Source organism: Sciurus vulgaris (assembly GCF_902686455.1).
Source record: "Sciurus vulgaris genome assembly, chromosome: 2".
In the NCBI taxonomy this organism is placed as follows: domain Eukaryota; kingdom Metazoa; phylum Chordata; class Mammalia; order Rodentia; family Sciuridae; genus Sciurus; species Sciurus vulgaris.
In genome coordinates this window covers 117,606,626-117,626,225 of record NC_136462.1, presented here as the reverse complement: position 1 = coordinate 117,626,225, position 19,600 = coordinate 117,606,626, and the positions used below count along the sequence as shown (strand labels likewise).

Here is a 19,600-nt window from a genome sequence, read left to right as displayed (position 1 = left end):
CTGTTTTGAATATTACATCTTTAACTTTCTTCAGGATTATTTTGCTATTCTTTTTTTAATTTTGTAAAATACATGTTCAGTTTCATAATTTAAGTCTTTAATCTTTCCTAATATACTCAGTTCAAGGCAAACATGTTTCCATTTAGCACCACTTTAGTGAACCCACAAGTTTTGAAATGTGGCACTTTTATTATATTTCAACTCACAGTAGTTTCAATTTTCCATTATGTAATTGTGTTTAACTCATAGGTCATTTAGAAATATGTTTCTTAATTTGAAAATACATAGGAATTTTCTGGTTGTCTTTTTGTAACTGGGTTAAAGCTTAACCACATTTTGAAAAAATAATTTGTCTATGTGATTTCAATTCTTTTAATCTGTTGACATTTGCTTTACAGATAGTACTTGATCAACTTTAAAAAATGTTTCATTTATACCTGAATGCGTATTATTGGAGGCAATGTTTTTTAAATGTTAGAGGTCAAATTTGTTATCATATCATTCACATATTTTACTTGGAGGTGATTAAAACTTCTCACTCTAACTGTGGACTTGTAATTGTGTCAATTTGGGGTCAGAAGTTCTCAAGGTTATGCTAAAAATGCACACAAAATTAAACTTGCTATATCTTTCTGGCAAGCTGAACCTATTACTTTGAAATGATCTTCTTTATTTATAGAATTGCTTTAATTGTGAAGTCTATTTAGTCTTTAGTGGCTGCTGTTTTTATTTTAGATGTCATTGATATTATCTTTTCACCTTTTTTTTTTTTTTTTTTTGGTACAGGATTGAACTCGGGCATTCGACCACTGAGCCACACCCCCAGCCCTATTTTGTATTTTATTTAGAGACAGGGTCTCACTGGGTTGCTTAGTGCCTCACTTTTGCTGAGGCTGGCTTTGAACTTGCAATCCTCCTACCTCAGTCACTGGGATTACAAGCTTGCGCCACTGTGTCTAGCCTTTTCACATTTATTAGTGCATTATAGTTACATATAATATTGGGGTTTGTTTTGACATAACTATACAAGCATGGAACATAATTTGCTCCAATTCAGTCTCTAGTAATTCCCCTTTCCCTCCTCTCCTCCCACTCTCTGTTCCCTTTCCTCTATTGTACTGGTCTTCATATTTATTTATATTTTTTTAAGTGAGTGCTTTATAGATATACCTAAAGGTGAAATTCATTGTGCTATATTCGTATATGTACATTAGATAGTTTGGTCAATTTCATTTCACTGTTCCTACCATTCCCATCCCTCCTCCCTTCCCCATTATCCCCTACCTCTATTGCATTAATTTCTCTTTTATTTTCATGAGACTTCTGCCCCCTACTTTCCCCCCCTTAATTTGTTCTAACTTTCACATATGAGAGAAAACATTCAACTCTTGATTTTCTAAGTCTGGTTATTTCACTTAGCATGATGTTCCATTTATCAGCAAATGCCATAATGTCATTCTTCTTAGCAGGTGAGTAAAACTCTTTGGTAGAACACAATGAGAACTTTAGCAGTTTAAGAACTGACAGACAGGCTGCAGTTTTGCATGCTGACACAGAGTAGCTCTGCTTAAAAACATTTAACCATAGATGTCTGCAGTAACTAACAGGTACCTGTAAAAGATAACAAAGTAGCAGAAGCAGGAAATAATGTAGCGGGGACAGAAAATTCCCCTTTAGGCTGAATGTAGTAAAAATCACTGAACTGTAAGAGACAAGAGTCCCTAGGCTGTTGACACCCATATAAGGAATATAGAATGCACTCTCCAATAAAATTGCACTAATTCTCTTGCTTTGATGTACCCAAAACTTGCTTATGTATAAAAGTAAAAGCCCTGCTGCACTTGGGGCTCAGACTTTGGAACTTATCCCTCTGGGCTATGGTATCACTAATGAAGTGTTGCTTGTAGATTCCAGTGTCCTGATCCTCATTTCCCACTATATTTCCATTGTGTATATGTACCAATTTTTATTTATATATTTTTCACACTTCTTTACTTACAAATTTTATACAACTTTATGTTTCAAGTGTGTCTCTGTAAACAACATATAGTTAAACTTCATCATTTTGTTCAGTCTGGCAATCTTTGAGTTTTAATCAGAAAAATTAGTATATTAGCTATTCTTCACATGACAATATTTTGGTCAATGACAAATGACATTATAAGATGGTAGTCCCATACAATTATATAACCTAGTGATGTCATGGCTGTTTATATAAGTAAACTCTATGATATTTGCATAACCACAGAATCACCTAACAACACACATCTCAGAATTTATCCCTATCATTAAGTGATGCATGACTGTGCATTGAATATAACACTCATTATCCTGTCTTTTGGCTTTTACAATAGCTATTTTAAAGTCTACTGTTAATTCACACTCCATTGAAGATGACCTCTTTCCCTGGTTGTTTGTAAATCTTTCACCTTATTTTTAGTGTTCTGTAGTTTCCCTGTGATGTGACTGTGTGTGAATTTCTTTTCATTTATATCATTTGGAATTGGTTCACTTTATTTAATGTGTGAAGGTTAGGGTAATTCATCAGTTCTGAAATTGTTTTTTTTTTTTTTTTTGTTTGTTTGTTTGTTTGTTTTTTTGCCATTTATCTCTTTCAATATTGCCTTTATTCCATGCCATTTAATGTTTTTTTTAAACTCCAAATACATGTTAAACCTTCTACCCTTATCCAAATTTATTAGCCAGTTTCCCATATATTCTATCTTGCTTTCTATTTGTGATGCATTCTGAAAAATTTCTCATAGCCCATCTCCCAGCTTAGTGAATCTCTTTTCAACTGTGTCTAATAAGCTGTTAAACCTCCCTATATGAAGTTTTAACTTTTTTGTTGTATTTTTCATGTATAGAATTTCTTGTGGTTTCCTTTAAGGTTTGATGGATTACTTTTTAAAATTTCTTATTATCTCCCAATATTTTTAGCTTATCTTTTATGTCATGAAATATACTAGACATAGTCATTTTACAATCTATCAGTAATAATATCTAAAGTATTCATGGGTCTGTTTTTGTAGTCTTATTATTTTCTATATGATGTCTTATTTACTTTTATGGCTGGTTATTTTTATTATGTGCTCTTATAATTTATCTATGGGCATTCTTTGAGAGAGAATGAAGGTAATTTTCTCTAAAGAGAAAATACATTTACTTTCTCCACATATCCAGGGATCATGATGTTTAAAATTTAATATTATTTTAAAGTGCCCATTTGATATCAATTCAGGATGCAAATCTATATGAGGATAGCCTTTTGTTTATATCTACTTAGGATCGACTTTCTCCTTTTCTACTTATACCAAGGCTACTTTCCTTGGACAGTTCTGAGTGGGGAAAAGGGGCATACTTATTTTGGACACACTTTATGTTAACAGTATAGCCACTGGGGTTGTAGCTCAGTTTTGGGACTATCTCAATTTATATTCAGTGCTTTAAATGGGGCTCTGGGTTTTGAGCACCATCATTCCCACTGCTTGAGGATAGCAAAACCAAAATTTAAATTTTCTTTCTTTTTCTTTTTTTTTGGGGGGGGGTGTGGGGGTACCAGGGACTGAACTCAGGGGCACTCAACCACAGGGTCACATCCCCAGTCCTACTTTGTATTTTATTTATAGAGAGGGTCTCAATGAACTGCTTAGCACCTTGCCATTGCTAAGGCTGGCTTTGAACTCAAGATCCTCCTGCCTCAGCCTCCCAAGCTGCTGGGATTATAGGTGTGCACCACCATGCCCAGCTGTAAAATTTAAGTTTCTTGAAATGGCTCTGGGTCAAATAGCTTCTATGATATTATGAAATATATATTGGTTCTTCCTCTCTCTCTCTCACCACCCTTTCTGCCCCCATTCCCTGGCAAAAAGTTCCTAAAAACTTTGAAATTGTTGGAGTGGTTAAGTGTTTCCTTTATGCTAATAAGATAACAAGAGATTGGGGGGCCTCTATGTAGCTTCAAGATGGGGGCCGTTTACCAGAAAGACCAAGGCACTATTAGAGGATTGATTTTGTTAAGAATTTTGCATCTCTATTCATCAGGGATATTGGTCTGAAGTTTTCTTTCCTTAATGGGTCTTTGTCTGGTTTTGGTATCAGGGTGATACTAGCTTCATAGAATGAATTTGGAAGGATTTCCTCCTTTTCTATTTCATGGAATAATTTGAGAAGGGTTGGTGTTAGTTCTTCTTTGAAGGTGTAGTAGAACTCAGCTGAGAATCCATCTGGTACTGGGCTTTTCTTGGTTGGTAGGCTTTTGATGGTATCTTCAACTTCACTGCTTGAAATTGATATAAATTTTCCATGTACTCCTGATTTAATCTGGGTAGGTCATATGTCTCTAAAAAATTGTCAGTGTCTTCACTATTTTCTATTTTATGAGAGTATAAAATGCAAAATACTTTGATTATTGTCTGTATTTCATTATGTTCATTGTGATACTTCATTTTTCATTGTCAATTTTAGTAATTTGAGTTTTTTCTCCTTTCTCTTCATTAGCTTGGTTAAGGGTTTATCAATTTTATTTATTTTTTCAAAGAACCAATTTTTTGTTTCACCCATTTTTGGGGATCTTTTTTGTTTGTTTTAATTTCACTAATATCAGCTCTGATTTTAATTATTGTTTTTGGTGTTGATTTGTTCTTCTTTTTCTAGGACTTTGAGATATAATGTTAGGTTACTTATTTGGCAACTTTCTATTCTTTTAAGGAATGAGCTCAATGCAATGAACTTTCCAGTTAGAACTGCCTTCATAGTGTACTGAGATTTTTGATATGTTATATCACTATTCTCATTTACCTCTAAGTAATTTTTTATTTCATCCCTGATTTCTTCTGCTATCCATTGCTCATTCATTAGCATATTATTTAGTATCCAGGTGTTAGAGTAGCATCTATTTTTTATTTTATTGTTGATTTCTAATTTCATGCCTTTATGATCTGATAGAATTCAAGGTATTATCTCTATTTTTTGTATTTGCTAAGAGTTACTTTGTGTCCTAAGATATGGTCTATTTTATAGAAGGATCCTTGTGCTGTTGAGAAGAAAGTCTATTCAGTCATTGATGGATGAAATATTCTATATGTGTCTGTTAAATATAAATTAATTGCATTTTTTTTAGTTCTATAGATTCTTCATTTAATTTTTGTTTGGAGAATCTATCCAGGGTGAGAGAGGAATGTTAATGTCACTAGTATTATTGTGTTGTGGTCTATTTGATTCTTGAAGTTGAGAAGGGTTTGTTTGATGTACAGAGATTGTCCATTGTTTGGGGCATAAATATTTACAATTGTTATGTCTTGTTGATTTATAATTCTCTTATATCTTTGTTCCTTCTGATTAACTTTGGTTTGAAGTCCACTTTATCTGATATGAGGATAGAGAACCCTGCTCGTTTAAAAGATCTATGTGAATTATGTTTTTCCCCCATTCTTTTACCTACAGTCTGGGGAAGTCTTTGCTTATGAGGTGCATCCTGGTGACAGCATATTGCTGGGTCTTGTTTTTTAACACAATTTGCCAGTCTATGTCTTTTGATTGATGAGTTTAGGCCATTTATACTCAATGTTATTATTGAGAGATGATTTTTATTCCTTGTCATTTTACTTCTGTTTTTTAATTTGAATTAATTCTGCTTTGATCAACTATTCTTCTTGTGTACTTCCTCCCTTTTCCAGTTTTCACTTTTATTTTTCATTTCTCCTTTATGAAATATTTTCTTGTGTATGTTTTGTAGTATGGATGTTCTAGTTGTGAATTCTCTTAACATTTGTTTATCATGGAAGATTTTTATTTTATCATAAATTCTGAGGCTTAATTTTTCTGGGCATAGTTTTCTTGGCTGGCATGCATTTTCTTTCAGAGCTTGGTATATATTAATTCAAGACCTCCTAGGCTTTAGAGTCTGGATTGAGAAATCCTTTGAGATCCAGATTGGTTTTCTTCTACTTTAAATGTGACCCGTCATTTTGCTCTGGCAGCCCTAAAAATTCTATCCTTATTCTGTATGTTAGGTATTTATATAATAATTTCCCTTGGGCTGGGGAGATAGCTCAGTTGGTAGAGTGCTAGCCTTGCAAGCACAAGGCCCTGGGTTCAATCCTCAGCTGCGCGCAAAAAAAAAAAAAAAAAAAAAAAATAATAATGCCCCTTGATGTGGTTCTTTTGGAATTTTGTATATTTGGGGTCCTGTAAGCCTCCTGTATCTGATTTTCCATTTTATTATTTAGGTTTGGGAAATATTCTATTATTTCATTGAAAAGATTGTGCATTCCTTTCATTTGTAACTCTGAACCTTCATTTATCCCAATAAATCTTAAATTTGGTATTTTCAGGTTATCCCATATTTCTTGGAAGTTTTGTTCATTGTCTCTTAACATATTTGCTCCATGGTCAACTTTATTTTCAAGATCCTCTATTTTGTCTTCATTGCCTGAAAAAGTCTGTCTTCCAAGTAGTCTAGTCTGTTGGTGACACTTTCCATTAAATTTTTAATCTGTTGTAATTCCTTCATTTTGAGGATTTTTGCTTTTTTTTTTTTCAGAATCTTTATTTCTTGAAGTGATCTTTCACTTCCTGTATTTTCTCTCTGATTTCACTCCTTACTTCACCTCACAGATTACCTTAATTATGTACATTCTAAGTTCCTTATCTGACATTCCTTCCACTGTGGTGTTGATGGATTCTGTTATTAAAGTATCTTGGTTTGTTTGGGGCAATTTGTTCCCTTGCTTTTTCATGTTGTTTGTGTGTATACCCATCTAACAGTATGGATCTGAGGCACCAGAGTTTCTACCCTGTAGACTTATAGTGTCCCTGAGGGTTTCCAGTTGCTTACCACTTGGGGGAGATAAATACTAACAACAACCAATGTGAACAATATACAGCACTTAACTACCTGCTATGCATCTAGAATGTTGTCACGATAAACAGGAATGATATGATTGATTATTGCCCACAATAAAAACAGTAAGTTTGCAAAAGGGTTTACAATTTTGAATGGAGGATAGGGAGAGAACAGAAGTGATGAAAGATGTGATAATTATAAGGGAGGAGGAGAGAAGATAGAAATAAAAAATTAAAGGAAGAGTGAAAGAAAAAGAGAGATTGGCTGTTAGGAGAAGAAAAGAGAGAAAGAAAATTAAGGGAAACATAAGTGAGAGAAAAAAATATAAAGAAAAATTTTTAAAATAAAAAATAAAAGAATACAAAATAAAACTAAAATATACTAATCAAACATCCTCAAAAATGTGATTAATTGCCTTCAATTGATGAATGGATAAAGAAACTGTGGTATACATATATACCATAAATGCATTCTACAGTCATGTACAACTAATTAGAACAAATAAAAAAAAAAAACCCTCCCAAAAAGAATAATCTACATAGAATTAAAGAAATTATTTTTCAGAAAAAAAAAAAAACTAATCCATGAAAAATAATTGGCTTTAAAAATGCTAGAAGTGAGAAAAAAAAATATGAATATGTATAAATGTCCATGAACCATTAAGGTCACAATTAAATAGAGAAAAAGGAAAAAGAAAAAAGAAAAAAATCTTGATTAAAAGTTAAAGAATTATTTTCATTTGAGTTCAAAAGAGTCTCAGCTTCCCTTCTCAGTAGTGTTAGGTGGGGTCATCTGGAGTATGATGCCTGCTCCAACCGCAGGGTGGGGTTGCTAGAATGAGAGAGTTAATTCCATTGGTAGAATTCCTGGAGGTGGGATTTAGGCTTAAGCAGGATCCATATTCTTCGCTAGTGTCAATTGGTGTAGAGATTTTAAATCAGTACACCTCTAGGGCCCAATAATTGTCAGTCCATGCTTGAAGACTGCACCCCATGGATCTTGTCTGTGTTCCACTCATGATGTAGGAGACGGTTCTTAGTCCACTCTGTCACCTGCGGACCCCATTTCCTGGTCTGGCATTCCGTTTCCAAACTCAATCTGTCCTGCTCCTGCCCTTTCAAAACCCTGGCCTGGTGCATCTCTCTCAGGTAGTCCTGCAAGCAGCCAGATTAGAGAAGGAGGGAGAGAGCTGCATGGGTTTCCACGACCAGTTGTACCCTGAGTAAACCTCTCTCCACATTGATTTTCTCCCGGTCACTTAGGCATACTTTATGTCATGCATCATGGGTTTGCCAGGCTTGTATTTTCAGGCCAAACTTGGGTTTGCTAGGAATTGGTTGCCCCAGTTCCTGGCCCCCACTGTGGCTGTGAAATGGTTCCTTCCTCTGTCTTCCACATGCAGCTGGGAGAGATGCAGTTTCTTTCCCATACAAGGATGTTGTGCAGTGTACCTTTTGGTTTAGTCAGGCAGTGTCTTTGATCTCTAACCTCTCTAAGACATGCCTCAGTCCTCCTAAAATTGCAGGTTCCTTTAATTCCCTTTCCCTCCTTTAAAGCTCATGGAGGGACTGCTTCTGGCCGCAGCAGTGGCTGTGGCGCTGAAAATTTCTTCCTTATTTTATTACATCCAACATCCTCCCCCTCCATCAATTTTTGTTGTTAATTAGTACTTATTATCATTCCTGAACAGGAAAGAAACTCAGCAGACTTCGGATCTTTCAGGATGTGGGGGAATTTTTATTTTCAGGTTATTAAATTTTTAAAATATTATGCACTATAGTATTTAGACGAGTATAATTTTTACTGATTTCTTTTTACATCATCATTTCTTAAAGTCAATGACTCCATTAGGTTTTTTTTTTTTTCCCCCAGAATGATTCTAAGGGTTCTAGATGGAAGAAACAGATCAATTGTTATACTTGAGTTAGATTTGAATTCGGAACTGAGCTAAGTGGAGAAACTGGGGTAACATAGAAAGTATTCATTTTGTTGATATAAATTATAGGAGGGCAACATGGCTCTGAAGCCACGTTTTAGGGAGGGGAAGGAACTTTCCAAAACCCATTACGAGTGAAAGTGGTATGATACTGGGATAACAATCTCCTGTTATCCATGACTACAGCAAAGTTGGCAGCTTCCTTGGTGGGCTGCTTCTATGGTATAGTACTGGGAGTCGTCTCTGGTGGCCCAATGTACAGACTGCTTCCTCAACTCTTCTAAAGATTTTTTAGATATCTAATTCTTATGTATCAACTGTCTCCTGCATATGCTAGCCAGAGGAACTTCTATAATCTATAACTGAATCATGGCTGATACATCATCCTTGACTATTCTCCTTCCAATCATGCTATGTCCTGTAGATCAGTGTCCTGTCAGGCAAACCTTCTAAATGTTTGTCACATCATACTCTTCTCCACTTCCACTTCCTTAGTCTGGGTCTTCATAATCTCTCTGCTTAAACTATGACCAGCCTCCTGATTGTTTTCCTTCAACCTCTGTCTGCACACATCATGGCCTTTCTAGAACATAAACCTAAACACATGATCATTGTGCTTAATTACAGAGAATAACTTCTCATTTTGTTTTTGTACAGATTGCAAGTTCTCAGATCATAGTCGATTTTTCTATCTTCATATCTTATCACTTATGCACAATGATTCCATGCTCTAATTATATTGAACTAGTTACAATTCCTTATACTTTTATGGGTTTTTTCCCCTATATGCCATACCTTGAAAACTCTAATTTCTTAGGAACTAGATAAAAGGCTATTTGTTTCATGAAACTTTTCCCAGTGTTGTTCCAAAACATGGTTAGTCTCTTCTATGCTGAAAGATTATATTTTTTTGTATATCTTTATCTTATTAGACTATAAACCACACAAGAATAAGGCTTTGTCTTATTTGTCTTTATGTCTCCTATACTTTGAATGAGGCCAGCCACAAAAAAGTCTAGGATACGTGTTTGTGTGATGCACACATGGAACAGTTAAGAAGTATGTGGAATTTCTTTCTTTTTCTAGTGCAATAGTAACCTATAAAAACTTTAAAAAATAAGGGTTACCTGGCATCACCCAGAATTGAAATCATACGGTACTGAGGTAACTCAGAAGATGCTACATGTGCTAGGATTCCAAAGAGCCTTTCAGCCATTATCATGTCATTCTGTGTCACCTGAAGAGAAAAAATAGAGAGGTGTCCAAAATGGTATTGTTTCTTAGTTGGATACAATATAATTCCAAAGATATATTTACATTAAATATTTTCTTTTAGGTCAGGAAAGCACATTCTCCTGGACTAGAGGGAGAAGAGTTTTCATTGATATTTTTCTTTCTTCCTTGAACCTAAAGAAAATGAAGATGTACAAAAATGGCTCATGGAAATCTACTGGAGGGTGATTAGTTAGCTCTGACTTAGAAGGTGTGTTTCCTGAGAATGCCTGAGAGGTCTTAAATTCTTAATGAAATTTTTCCCCGAAATCCTATAGCCAGATTTAATGGTAAAATTCCCATGTGTCAGTGGGTGAGATTTATTTTAATAACATGTCAAGGGCAAGTCGTGGTGTTGTTCATAGCTTGCTTATAAGGATAATTTAGTTCCTTCCTTGAGAGATGGAATTCTCACAGGAGGAGCAAGGATGCTGCTATTCACTCATTTATATCAGCCTTTCTCACCACAAAGAAAAACTTGTCACAAGTAGATCCTGTGAGGATTCACTCCTGGGTCAACCAAGCTAGTACTAAAAGCTGAAAGCAGAACTTTGGTTAATTTTTATTGCTTTATTTAATATAAAATAGGGTTGCTTGCATTTTAAATAGTGTCAGTTTGTCTGCACTATATAATTCATGATTCCCAACCAGGGGGCATTTTGCTCCCTAAGGAACATTTGACATTATCTGGAGACATTTCTGCTTATCAGAACTGGTGGAGGTGTGCTACAGAGTGTAGTGACCAGGGCTGATGCTAAACATTTCAGAATGCACAGGGAAGTCCCTACAATAAAGAATTTTCTGGCCTGAAATGTCAATGAAGCTTAAGTTGAGAAACTCTGGTATAAATTTTGGATCTTTAGAAAATTTAGTCCTAACATTAGCTGTTAAGCTAATACTACCCAGACATCTTCTGAAAAATACACCCATAATTCACATACACATAAATGAGTGCAGAATGACTCTTACCCTGGTCCCTCAAATTCTTTCTTTAGCTGACATCTAAGTTATTTGGTCCACTATAGTCACCTAGTGGCCAATGCAGGCCACTACTCCATCTTTTTTTCTTGATGTTCATAATTAATTCTACCTCAAGGAATATCATTATCTCTTATACAAAGAGAAGTAGAAATGTTGTGTATATTATCATATAATGTCAAGAATTATATTATTGGGTATATATGTTTAATATTTCAATAAAGTATAAATATTCCTGAAATTGATGTTTTCAAAAATTTATTTTGAAATAAATTTTCAAAATAAATAAATAAATATATATATATATATATATTTTTTTTTTTTTTGGTACAGGAATTGAACCCTGAGTTGCTTAACCACTGAGCCATATCCCCAGCCCCCTTTTTAATTTTTTTTTTTTTATTTTGAGACAGGGTCTTGCTAAGTTGCTTAGAGCCTCACTAAGTTTCTGAGACTGGCTTTGAACTTGTGATCCTTCTGCCTGTCTCCCAAGTCACTGGGATTACTTTATCAGTTATTTCTAATTCTTCTTGACTTTATATAATTTTATTGTAAGAATGGTTATTCCTCTAATAGTCTTCAGGGTTAATTGGGGTAACAGTTCAGCCATTAATGAGGGAAAATCACTTAGCAATATCTAAAATAACCATTCTATTTTCAGTTCAGACTAACTTCTGAAAAAACCTTTGGGACTATTTAGCAGGGCCTACCAGGGACTCACAATCTCTCTTTGGGGAAGTCTGAAGGGTCCAGAAGCATACACAAGACTGAACCAAATCTCTTAACAGTCATGTGAAGGTTCCAGATTTGCCTGATATCTTCTATAGATGGCCGATACTGTGGTCATGGACCTATCATGGTTGCTGTAGATTTCATATGGCTGCTTTTACATCAACCCAGAGATCTCCATTCTCCTAATAGTATGCTAGACTTCTGGAATCTAGGCTGGACATAGCTGTAGTCTACCAGTTGTAGGGAAATATAGCAACTGTGCCAGCAAGGTTGACTATAGTTCATTTTATAATAAGGAAGTTTTCTGAATTTTTAGAGATATTATAATAAAACTAACAATATGTGAAAGGCTTTATCTTCTTTTGGATGATAATTTAAACTCAGTAGAGGTAGAGGGATAGTTTCTTTTTTCTTCCAAATTAATAGTTAAAGTGACCATGGTCATTGAGTAACTGGGAGATAAACCTGTGACAGCTGAATCAATCTAAAAATAATTTTTCATTGATAATTTTCCAGCTACTCAGATTCAGATCTGCGTTAGCCAATACACTCATGATACAGGTAGCTGCTACCAACTATTAATAAAGCAATCCAGATACTTACTTATACTTTATTTTCTCCTCTCTCTCATTCACATTCCTCCCTTCTCTCCCTCCTTCTCTCTCTCTTTTTCTCTGTCTCTCTGTCTGTCTGTCTGTCTCTCTCTCCATTTTATTCCTTTACCTTATTACCTGACATTTAAGTTTTACTTCCTCATTCCTTCTTGCATGCCAGGCAGTATACAAAGCACTTTGAAAAATACAAAGATCACATTACCTATCAAAGACTTCCTTTTTTTCTTGTTTTAAACTGTCACTCCTTAACGAGGCTCTAAGTAACTGAGTGAGACCCTGTCTCTAAATTACACACACACACACATACACACACTCATACACACACACACACATACATATATAAAGAGAGGGCTAGGGATGTGGCTCAGTGGTTAAATGCCTCTGGTTTCAATCCCTGATATCAAAACAAAATAAATCATAAAACGTAAACAAACAAAAAACTGTCACTCCTACTAACTTTTTATCTGAGTACTTACTAACAATAGTAAAAGTGCTTATTACTATTCACCATGAACTTATTGCTATTTTATTTTAAAAATTTGTCTAGTGCTTTAGAATTTGGGAGTAGATTTTTAGATTTTTGATATTTAAATGTCAAGATTAAAAAAAACAGTATTTCTCAAAAGTTCTACCATTATTACCTAGATTCTTAACCATTTTTAAACACTATTTTCGCCAAAGGGAACATTTTTATTCTGCAGTTTGCATATTCCTTTGCTTACCTCTGTTCCATTTATTTTCTGCATACTAAAATGGCTCAGCCTAAACAGTACATAGTATTTCCAGAGCGTAAAATTGACAACTGGATTTCCTTGAGGATCAATTGTCAGCTGGTCAATACGACGAAGTTGTGCTAGTGCATTAAATTGCTGCAGCATTATAAGATTCGTTTCCTTGAATTTAAGGTGCTGCAATAATAAAAAACACACACAAAAAATCTGAACATTGAGTTTAATCATCTTAAAATATTAACATCAAAGCTTCAGTGATCATTCCCTAAGTAAATCTATAAGCTTTGGGCTTAGCAAATATGTCTTCAATTACATTAAATCAACTAGATTACATAACTTTAATCCTGCTATTGCATCATTGATGGAATCCATCCAATATTTAATTCTGGATGATTCCTTCTGCAAAGGATATCTTCACTTATTAAAAAACTAGGATTCTTAATAGTTATATAAACATGAAATAATTTGGAATCTTTCAGACATTACAATGATTCTACATGTTTTATATTGAAATTAAACTAACAAAAGAAAAATTAGAAGGAAAAATTTCAAAACTTTATAAGACTTAAAAAACTTCTAAAAACTAGTTTTATTCACTGTTACATGTATCTTGCCAAATACTATGTATGCTGGTTAAGGTTATAGAAAAATCAAATCTTTACAAATGGAATATTAAAACAAGTATTTTGTGAACTTGGAGGCTCTTTCCTAACATATTATCTGTACCTCTACCTATCTTATTTAAGGAGGAGGAAGTAGGGAAAAAAGTACAAAAGGGAAGTGAGGGAAATCACTCAGCTGACAGAGAAAAACTACATTCATAAAAACTCAAGAGGGAACTCATTATAAAAATTGCAGTTTCTGAAAATGCTTAATAATAAATAATATAACACCATAATTGGAGAGGCTAATTTCTCAAAGCAAGTTTAATGTGTTACTAAAATTGTTTTCAAAGTTGTTAGGGGACTACTGTAAATATTATATAATAAACTACTATATGTTACATAATACATGCCTAGTATTGTCTCATCAATGCCAGGTACAATACCTGAATATAAAATAGGACTATGCAGTTCTACTGAATGCTTTATAAAGTAGAAATATAATTTGAATAAAATTGATGGTGTTTCATACTAAATAAAGGCTCATTTTCAGAGATAAAATTTCTAATGCTAACACAAAACTACAAGATCATTTATGACTACTAATTTAAATCCTAGCACCAGAAAATCAACACAAAAGTTTAGTCTCCCTTCCTGCATAAATAAAAGTTAAAACAGGCCTTTGGCTTGAATATACAAGTCATGATTAAGAATAATCCAAAGATACTACTAGAAGGAAATGTTTACCAGAGAATTAGGAAACTTAATCTTCAGTTTGGGGAGCACTTGGACAATTTCATCAAATTCTATGAATGTGAAGGAGACTGTTGTGACCATTCCTGCTGTTTGAACACTCCAATTTCGATCCAGAGATTCTAGTGCTCCTGAGCCATACAGGGAAAGTGTATCTCCATCCACTTCGACAAGGTGTGTGTCTGTGACAGATAAACCTAATAAAGCATTGTTGAGTCCTGAGTCTAGAGACCTGGGGACACCAAAATATAATTTGAAGTGAAAATCTTATTGTGCAAAGTAAATAAAAGAATATAAAGACACATTGGAAAAGCTCTTTTCAGTATTATATTCATTTTTTTCAATTTTGTAATTAATTTTCAATAGACTGTGGAAGGTTTATATTATTCTAATCACATATTTTAGTTAAAAATAGGAATTGAATCCAGGGCCAATCTACCAATGAGCTACATCACCAGACTTTTTTATTTTTATTTCTTATTTTGAAAAAAGACCTTAAAAATTGCCCAGGCTAGCCTTGAATTTGTGAAAATCCTGCCTTAGTCTTCCACACAGCTGGGATTACAGGCCTGTACCACCACAGCTAGTCCATTTAATATACCTTTAATATGTCATGGATCTTTTTTCATGTCAATACAAACAGGTTTTTCCAATCTTTAAAACTATAAGGTTGGAAAAATGTATTTTATTAAATAATATTATAAAGTAAGAATCATAATATGAAAACATATTGGAAAACATAATAGCTATTTAGTTTACTTCTTAGATGCTAGATTAAGTAGTATCTTTGTGTCTTTCTATTTTTGAGTTCCTCAATGTTTTTTGAAATTTTGTAAGGGTATATACCAAGTATAATTGTTAAAGATTGAAGATTTCCTCCCCAGTTTGAAATAAAAAATAATGAAAAACAATCCATTATTTATATTATATATTCACAAAATACTTTACTGAACATGTAACTGTTAGTATTTCCAAAGTAGAAGCAACATTATCCATAAAAGGCTACCTAATTAAAAGGAGCTAAAGAATAAATAAATACCTTGATCCAACTCAAAATTTTGTGAATATAGATTGAAGTATTTACACAGCCTCATAATTTAAGCACTACATGGCTTTCGTTGTAAATGTTTTCATTCTGGCATTTCTGCTTTCAGGAACTATTTGCTTGCCTGTGGGTTGTTTTCCTTTGTGCTGTGATGCGCTTTTGTATACTCTTCCAATATGCCAATTCTCATACTGTATATGTGTTTATAATTTTGCCTCTTCTTACAGAGTGAATTTGTTGAAGCTAATGACTATATATATATATATATATATATATATATATATATATATATGATTAACTTTGGGGAAGTATAGTAATGGGCTTTACACAATTTGTACTCCATTAATTAATTATTAAAGATAAGACTGACAAACCATTATTACCCTATTGGTTTATCATACTGACTTTGACAGTACCACTTAACCTTTTACATATTTGTTTATTTAGTAACAACCAAGGTAGCAACATCAGTATGTCCTAAGTGAATATGCAACCAAGAAAATATAAAAAGACTTAATTTCTACCAAACTTAGGGGCTGAAAAGAGACAATAATCAAACATTCAATGAGCAGTAGTATATGAAGAGTCTTAGATGACAGTCTTAGAAAGGTAAAGGCTGATAGCACAAAAAGATAAGGATGAGTTCCATTTATTGTACTTTGGGTAATACACTGAGCAAGGTAGAGGGTATAAGCATTACTGGAATAGGACAAAGGATAGAAGTTTGAGCGTTTCACTGCCACTAAAATGAGGAAAACTTGATGAAGAGTGCATATTCCTACTGTAGCACTTACTGCATCACATTGCAATTACCTGTTGATTTTTCTGTCTGTCTTACTAAACATTGTGATCCTTGAAGGCTTGAATTTTGCCACATTTGCTATAGTGGAGCCAACATCTGCCATAGTTTCTAGCACATTCTTCACCTGATACATATTTCTTTAATAAATTAATAAAGTGAGAAAAACTTTATGAGGATCTATTGAATTTTAAGAAGAATGTTCCTCCTATACCTGTGGTTTCACAAATGGTGCAGAATCAATGATATAGGCACAGAATAAGGGTATTATTAGCTACAAGGTTGTCTCAGGTTTGGCAAAGACATAATGAAGGAGGATGCCTGCAGGGATCTTCATTGCTGCTGCGGCCCATGTGGACTCAGTGCCACGCTGCAGCTCCCCATCTATTAACAAGTGGTGATGCTTCTGCCTGCCATCATGGATTACCTCTGATCTGGACGCTGCCATCTTTAGTTTGGACAACTCCCATCCTGGGACACTGCATGATCAAATACCTTTCATGCATCAGGCTACTAAAGACTGGGAGGTTTGAATAGTATATTACAGTTTTTTTCTAGATTTTAAAAAATTATTATTATCCCTATATTTCTATTTTTTTATCATTTTTTGCACTCTCTCTATTTTCCTCTTATCTGTTTCCCTGGAGTCTCATTATCCCTTTTCTCATGTTAGCAACCAACTTCTTTTGATTCCGCTTTCACCCTTCCTATGATCTAGTACCTCTATATACTCACTTCTTATCCCATTAACATTATATCCTACACCCCTCCCCATCCTCTTTGTCCATCATTAGAAATTGGAGACCTTATTGCAAACCTATTGTTTATGTTGTAGATAATAATCAAAATCATCATCTCTGTTTATTACAACAATACTGTTAATGTTTTAATAGGGGCTATTTGGCTTAAGACTGCATATTGTTTATATTGTGGGCTGCTAATATTGATCTCCCCCTTAAAGGTGAGGTATTGGAAACTTGCAGGGATACTATAAACCTACGGGGGGAAAACTGTAATACCTTGGATCCACACTGCGAGAGGGGAAGATACACAAATAGCATGAAAAAAACAAGGGAAGAAAGTTACTCTAACAAACCAAGATGCTATATTAATCGAATCCATTGACAGAATGGTAGAAGGTCAGAAATGGAGTTAAGAATGTACATAATTAAAATGATCCACAAAGTAAAGAATGATATAAGAGAACAAATGCAGGCAATGAATGATAAATCCAATAAATAGATATAAGAGCAAATACAGGAAGCAAAAGACCACTTCAATATAGAGATAGAGATTCTGAAAAAAACCCAAACAGAAATTCTTGAAATGAAGGAAACAATAAACCAAATTAAAAATTCATTAGAAAGCATAACCAACAGGTTAGATCACTTAGAAGACAGAACCTCAGACATTGAAGACAAAATATTTAATCTTGAAAACAAAGTTGATCACACAGAGAAGATGGTAAGAAATCATGAACAGAACCTCCAGGAATTATGGGATAACATGCAAAGATCAAATTTAAGAATTATTGGGATTGAGGAAGCACAGAGATACAAACCAAAGAAATGAACAATCTATTCAATGAAATAATATCAGAAAATTTCTCAAACATATAGAATGAAATGGAAGTCAAATACAAGAGGCTTATGGGACACCAAATGTACAAAATTACAACCAATCCACACCAAGGCACATTATAATGAAAATGCCTAACACAAAATAAAGATAGAATTTTAAAGGCTTCGAGAGAAAAGCATCAGATTACATATAGGGGGAAACCAATATGAATATCAGCAGATTTCTCAGACCAGACCCTAAAAGCTAGAAGGGCCTGGAACAACATATTTCAAGCTCTGAAACAACATGGATACCAACCAAGAATCTTATATCCAGCAAAATTTACCTTCAGATTTGATGATGAAATAAAATCCTTCTAAGATAAACAAAAGTTGAAAGAATTTACAAATAGAAAGCCTGCATGAGAGAACATTCTCAGCAAAATATTCCATGAGGAGAAAATGAAAAACAACAATGTAAGTCAGTAAAGGGAGGAACTACCTTAAAGGAAAAGCCAACTAAAGTAAAAACCAAGTCAAGTTAAAAAACCAAAAATAAGCCAAATGGCCAGGGATACAAATCATATCTCAATAATAATCCTCAATGTTAATGGCCTAAATTCATCAAACAAAAGACACAGAATGACAGATTGGGTTTAAAAAAATACCCAACAATATGCTGCCTTCAAGAGATTCATCTCATAGAAAAAGATAACCACAGACTAAAGGTGAAAGGATGAGAAAAAACATACTACACACACAGACTCAGTAAAAAAGTGGGGGTTTCCATCCTCATATTAGATAAAGCAGATTTCAAGCCAAAGTCAGTCAGAAGGGATAAAGAAGGACATTTCATACTACTTAAGGGAATCATAAATCAGGAAGACATAATGATCTTAAATATTTATGCCCCAAACAATGGAGCATCTATGTACATCAAACAAACCCTTCTCAATTTCAAGAATCAAATAGACCACAATACAATAATACTGGCAGACTTTAACGTACTTCTCTCACTACTGGACAGATCTTCTAAACAAAAACTAAATAAAGAAACCATAGAGCTAAATAATACAATCAATAATTTAAACTTAACAGACATATATAGAATATTCCATCCATCAATGAGCGAATACACTTTCTTCTCAGCAGCACATGAATCCTTCTCTAAAATAAACCATATGCACAAAGCTACTCTTAGCAAATACAAAAAAAAAAAAAATAGAGATACTACCTTGTATTCTATCAGATCATAATGGAATGAAATTAGAAATCAATGATAAAATAAAAAATAGGAACTACTCCAAAACCTGGAGACTAAATAATATGCTATTGAACTATGCATGCACAGCAGAAGACATCAGGGAGGAGCTAAAAAAAATTCTTAGAAGTAAACAAGAACACCGATAAAACAAATCAACCTCTCTGGGACAGTATGAAAGCAGTGCTGAGTGGAAAATTCACTGCATTGAGCTCATTCAATAAAAGAATAAAAAGTCAACAAAAAAAATGACCTAAAATTACATTTCAAAACCTTAGGAAGAACAGATCAACACCAAAAGTAGTAGAAGACAGGAAATAATTAAAATCAGAGCTGAAATCAATGAAATTGAAACAAAAGAAACTATTCAAAAAATTGACAAAACAAAAAGTTGGTTCTCTGAGAAAGTAAACAAAATAGACAAACCCTTAGCCACACTTACGAAGAGGATAGAGAAAACTCAAATTACTA

General features: G+C 33.9%; 1 protein-coding gene across 4 annotated transcripts in view; it reads right to left on the bottom strand.

Annotated features, from left to right (window-relative positions):
* Nucleotides 1-19,600, bottom strand: part of LRRC49 (leucine rich repeat containing 49) — a 183,542-nt gene that overhangs the window by 13,414 nt on the left and 150,528 nt on the right. For 2 of the 4 annotated variants that reach the window (XM_079122654.1, XM_079122652.1), the window contains 4 exons: nt 16,324-16,449; nt 14,460-14,697; nt 13,102-13,287; nt 9,911-10,020 (listed from right to left, as the gene is read on the bottom strand). In XM_079122654.1, the coding sequence (XP_078978780.1) occupies nt 9,911-10,020; nt 13,102-13,287; nt 14,460-14,697; nt 16,324-16,449 (660 nt within the window). The remainder of the gene's footprint in view (nt 1-9,910; nt 10,021-13,101; nt 13,288-14,459; nt 14,698-16,323; nt 16,450-19,600) is intronic. The other 2 variants (XM_079122655.1, XM_079122653.1) reach the window with 1 other exon arrangement.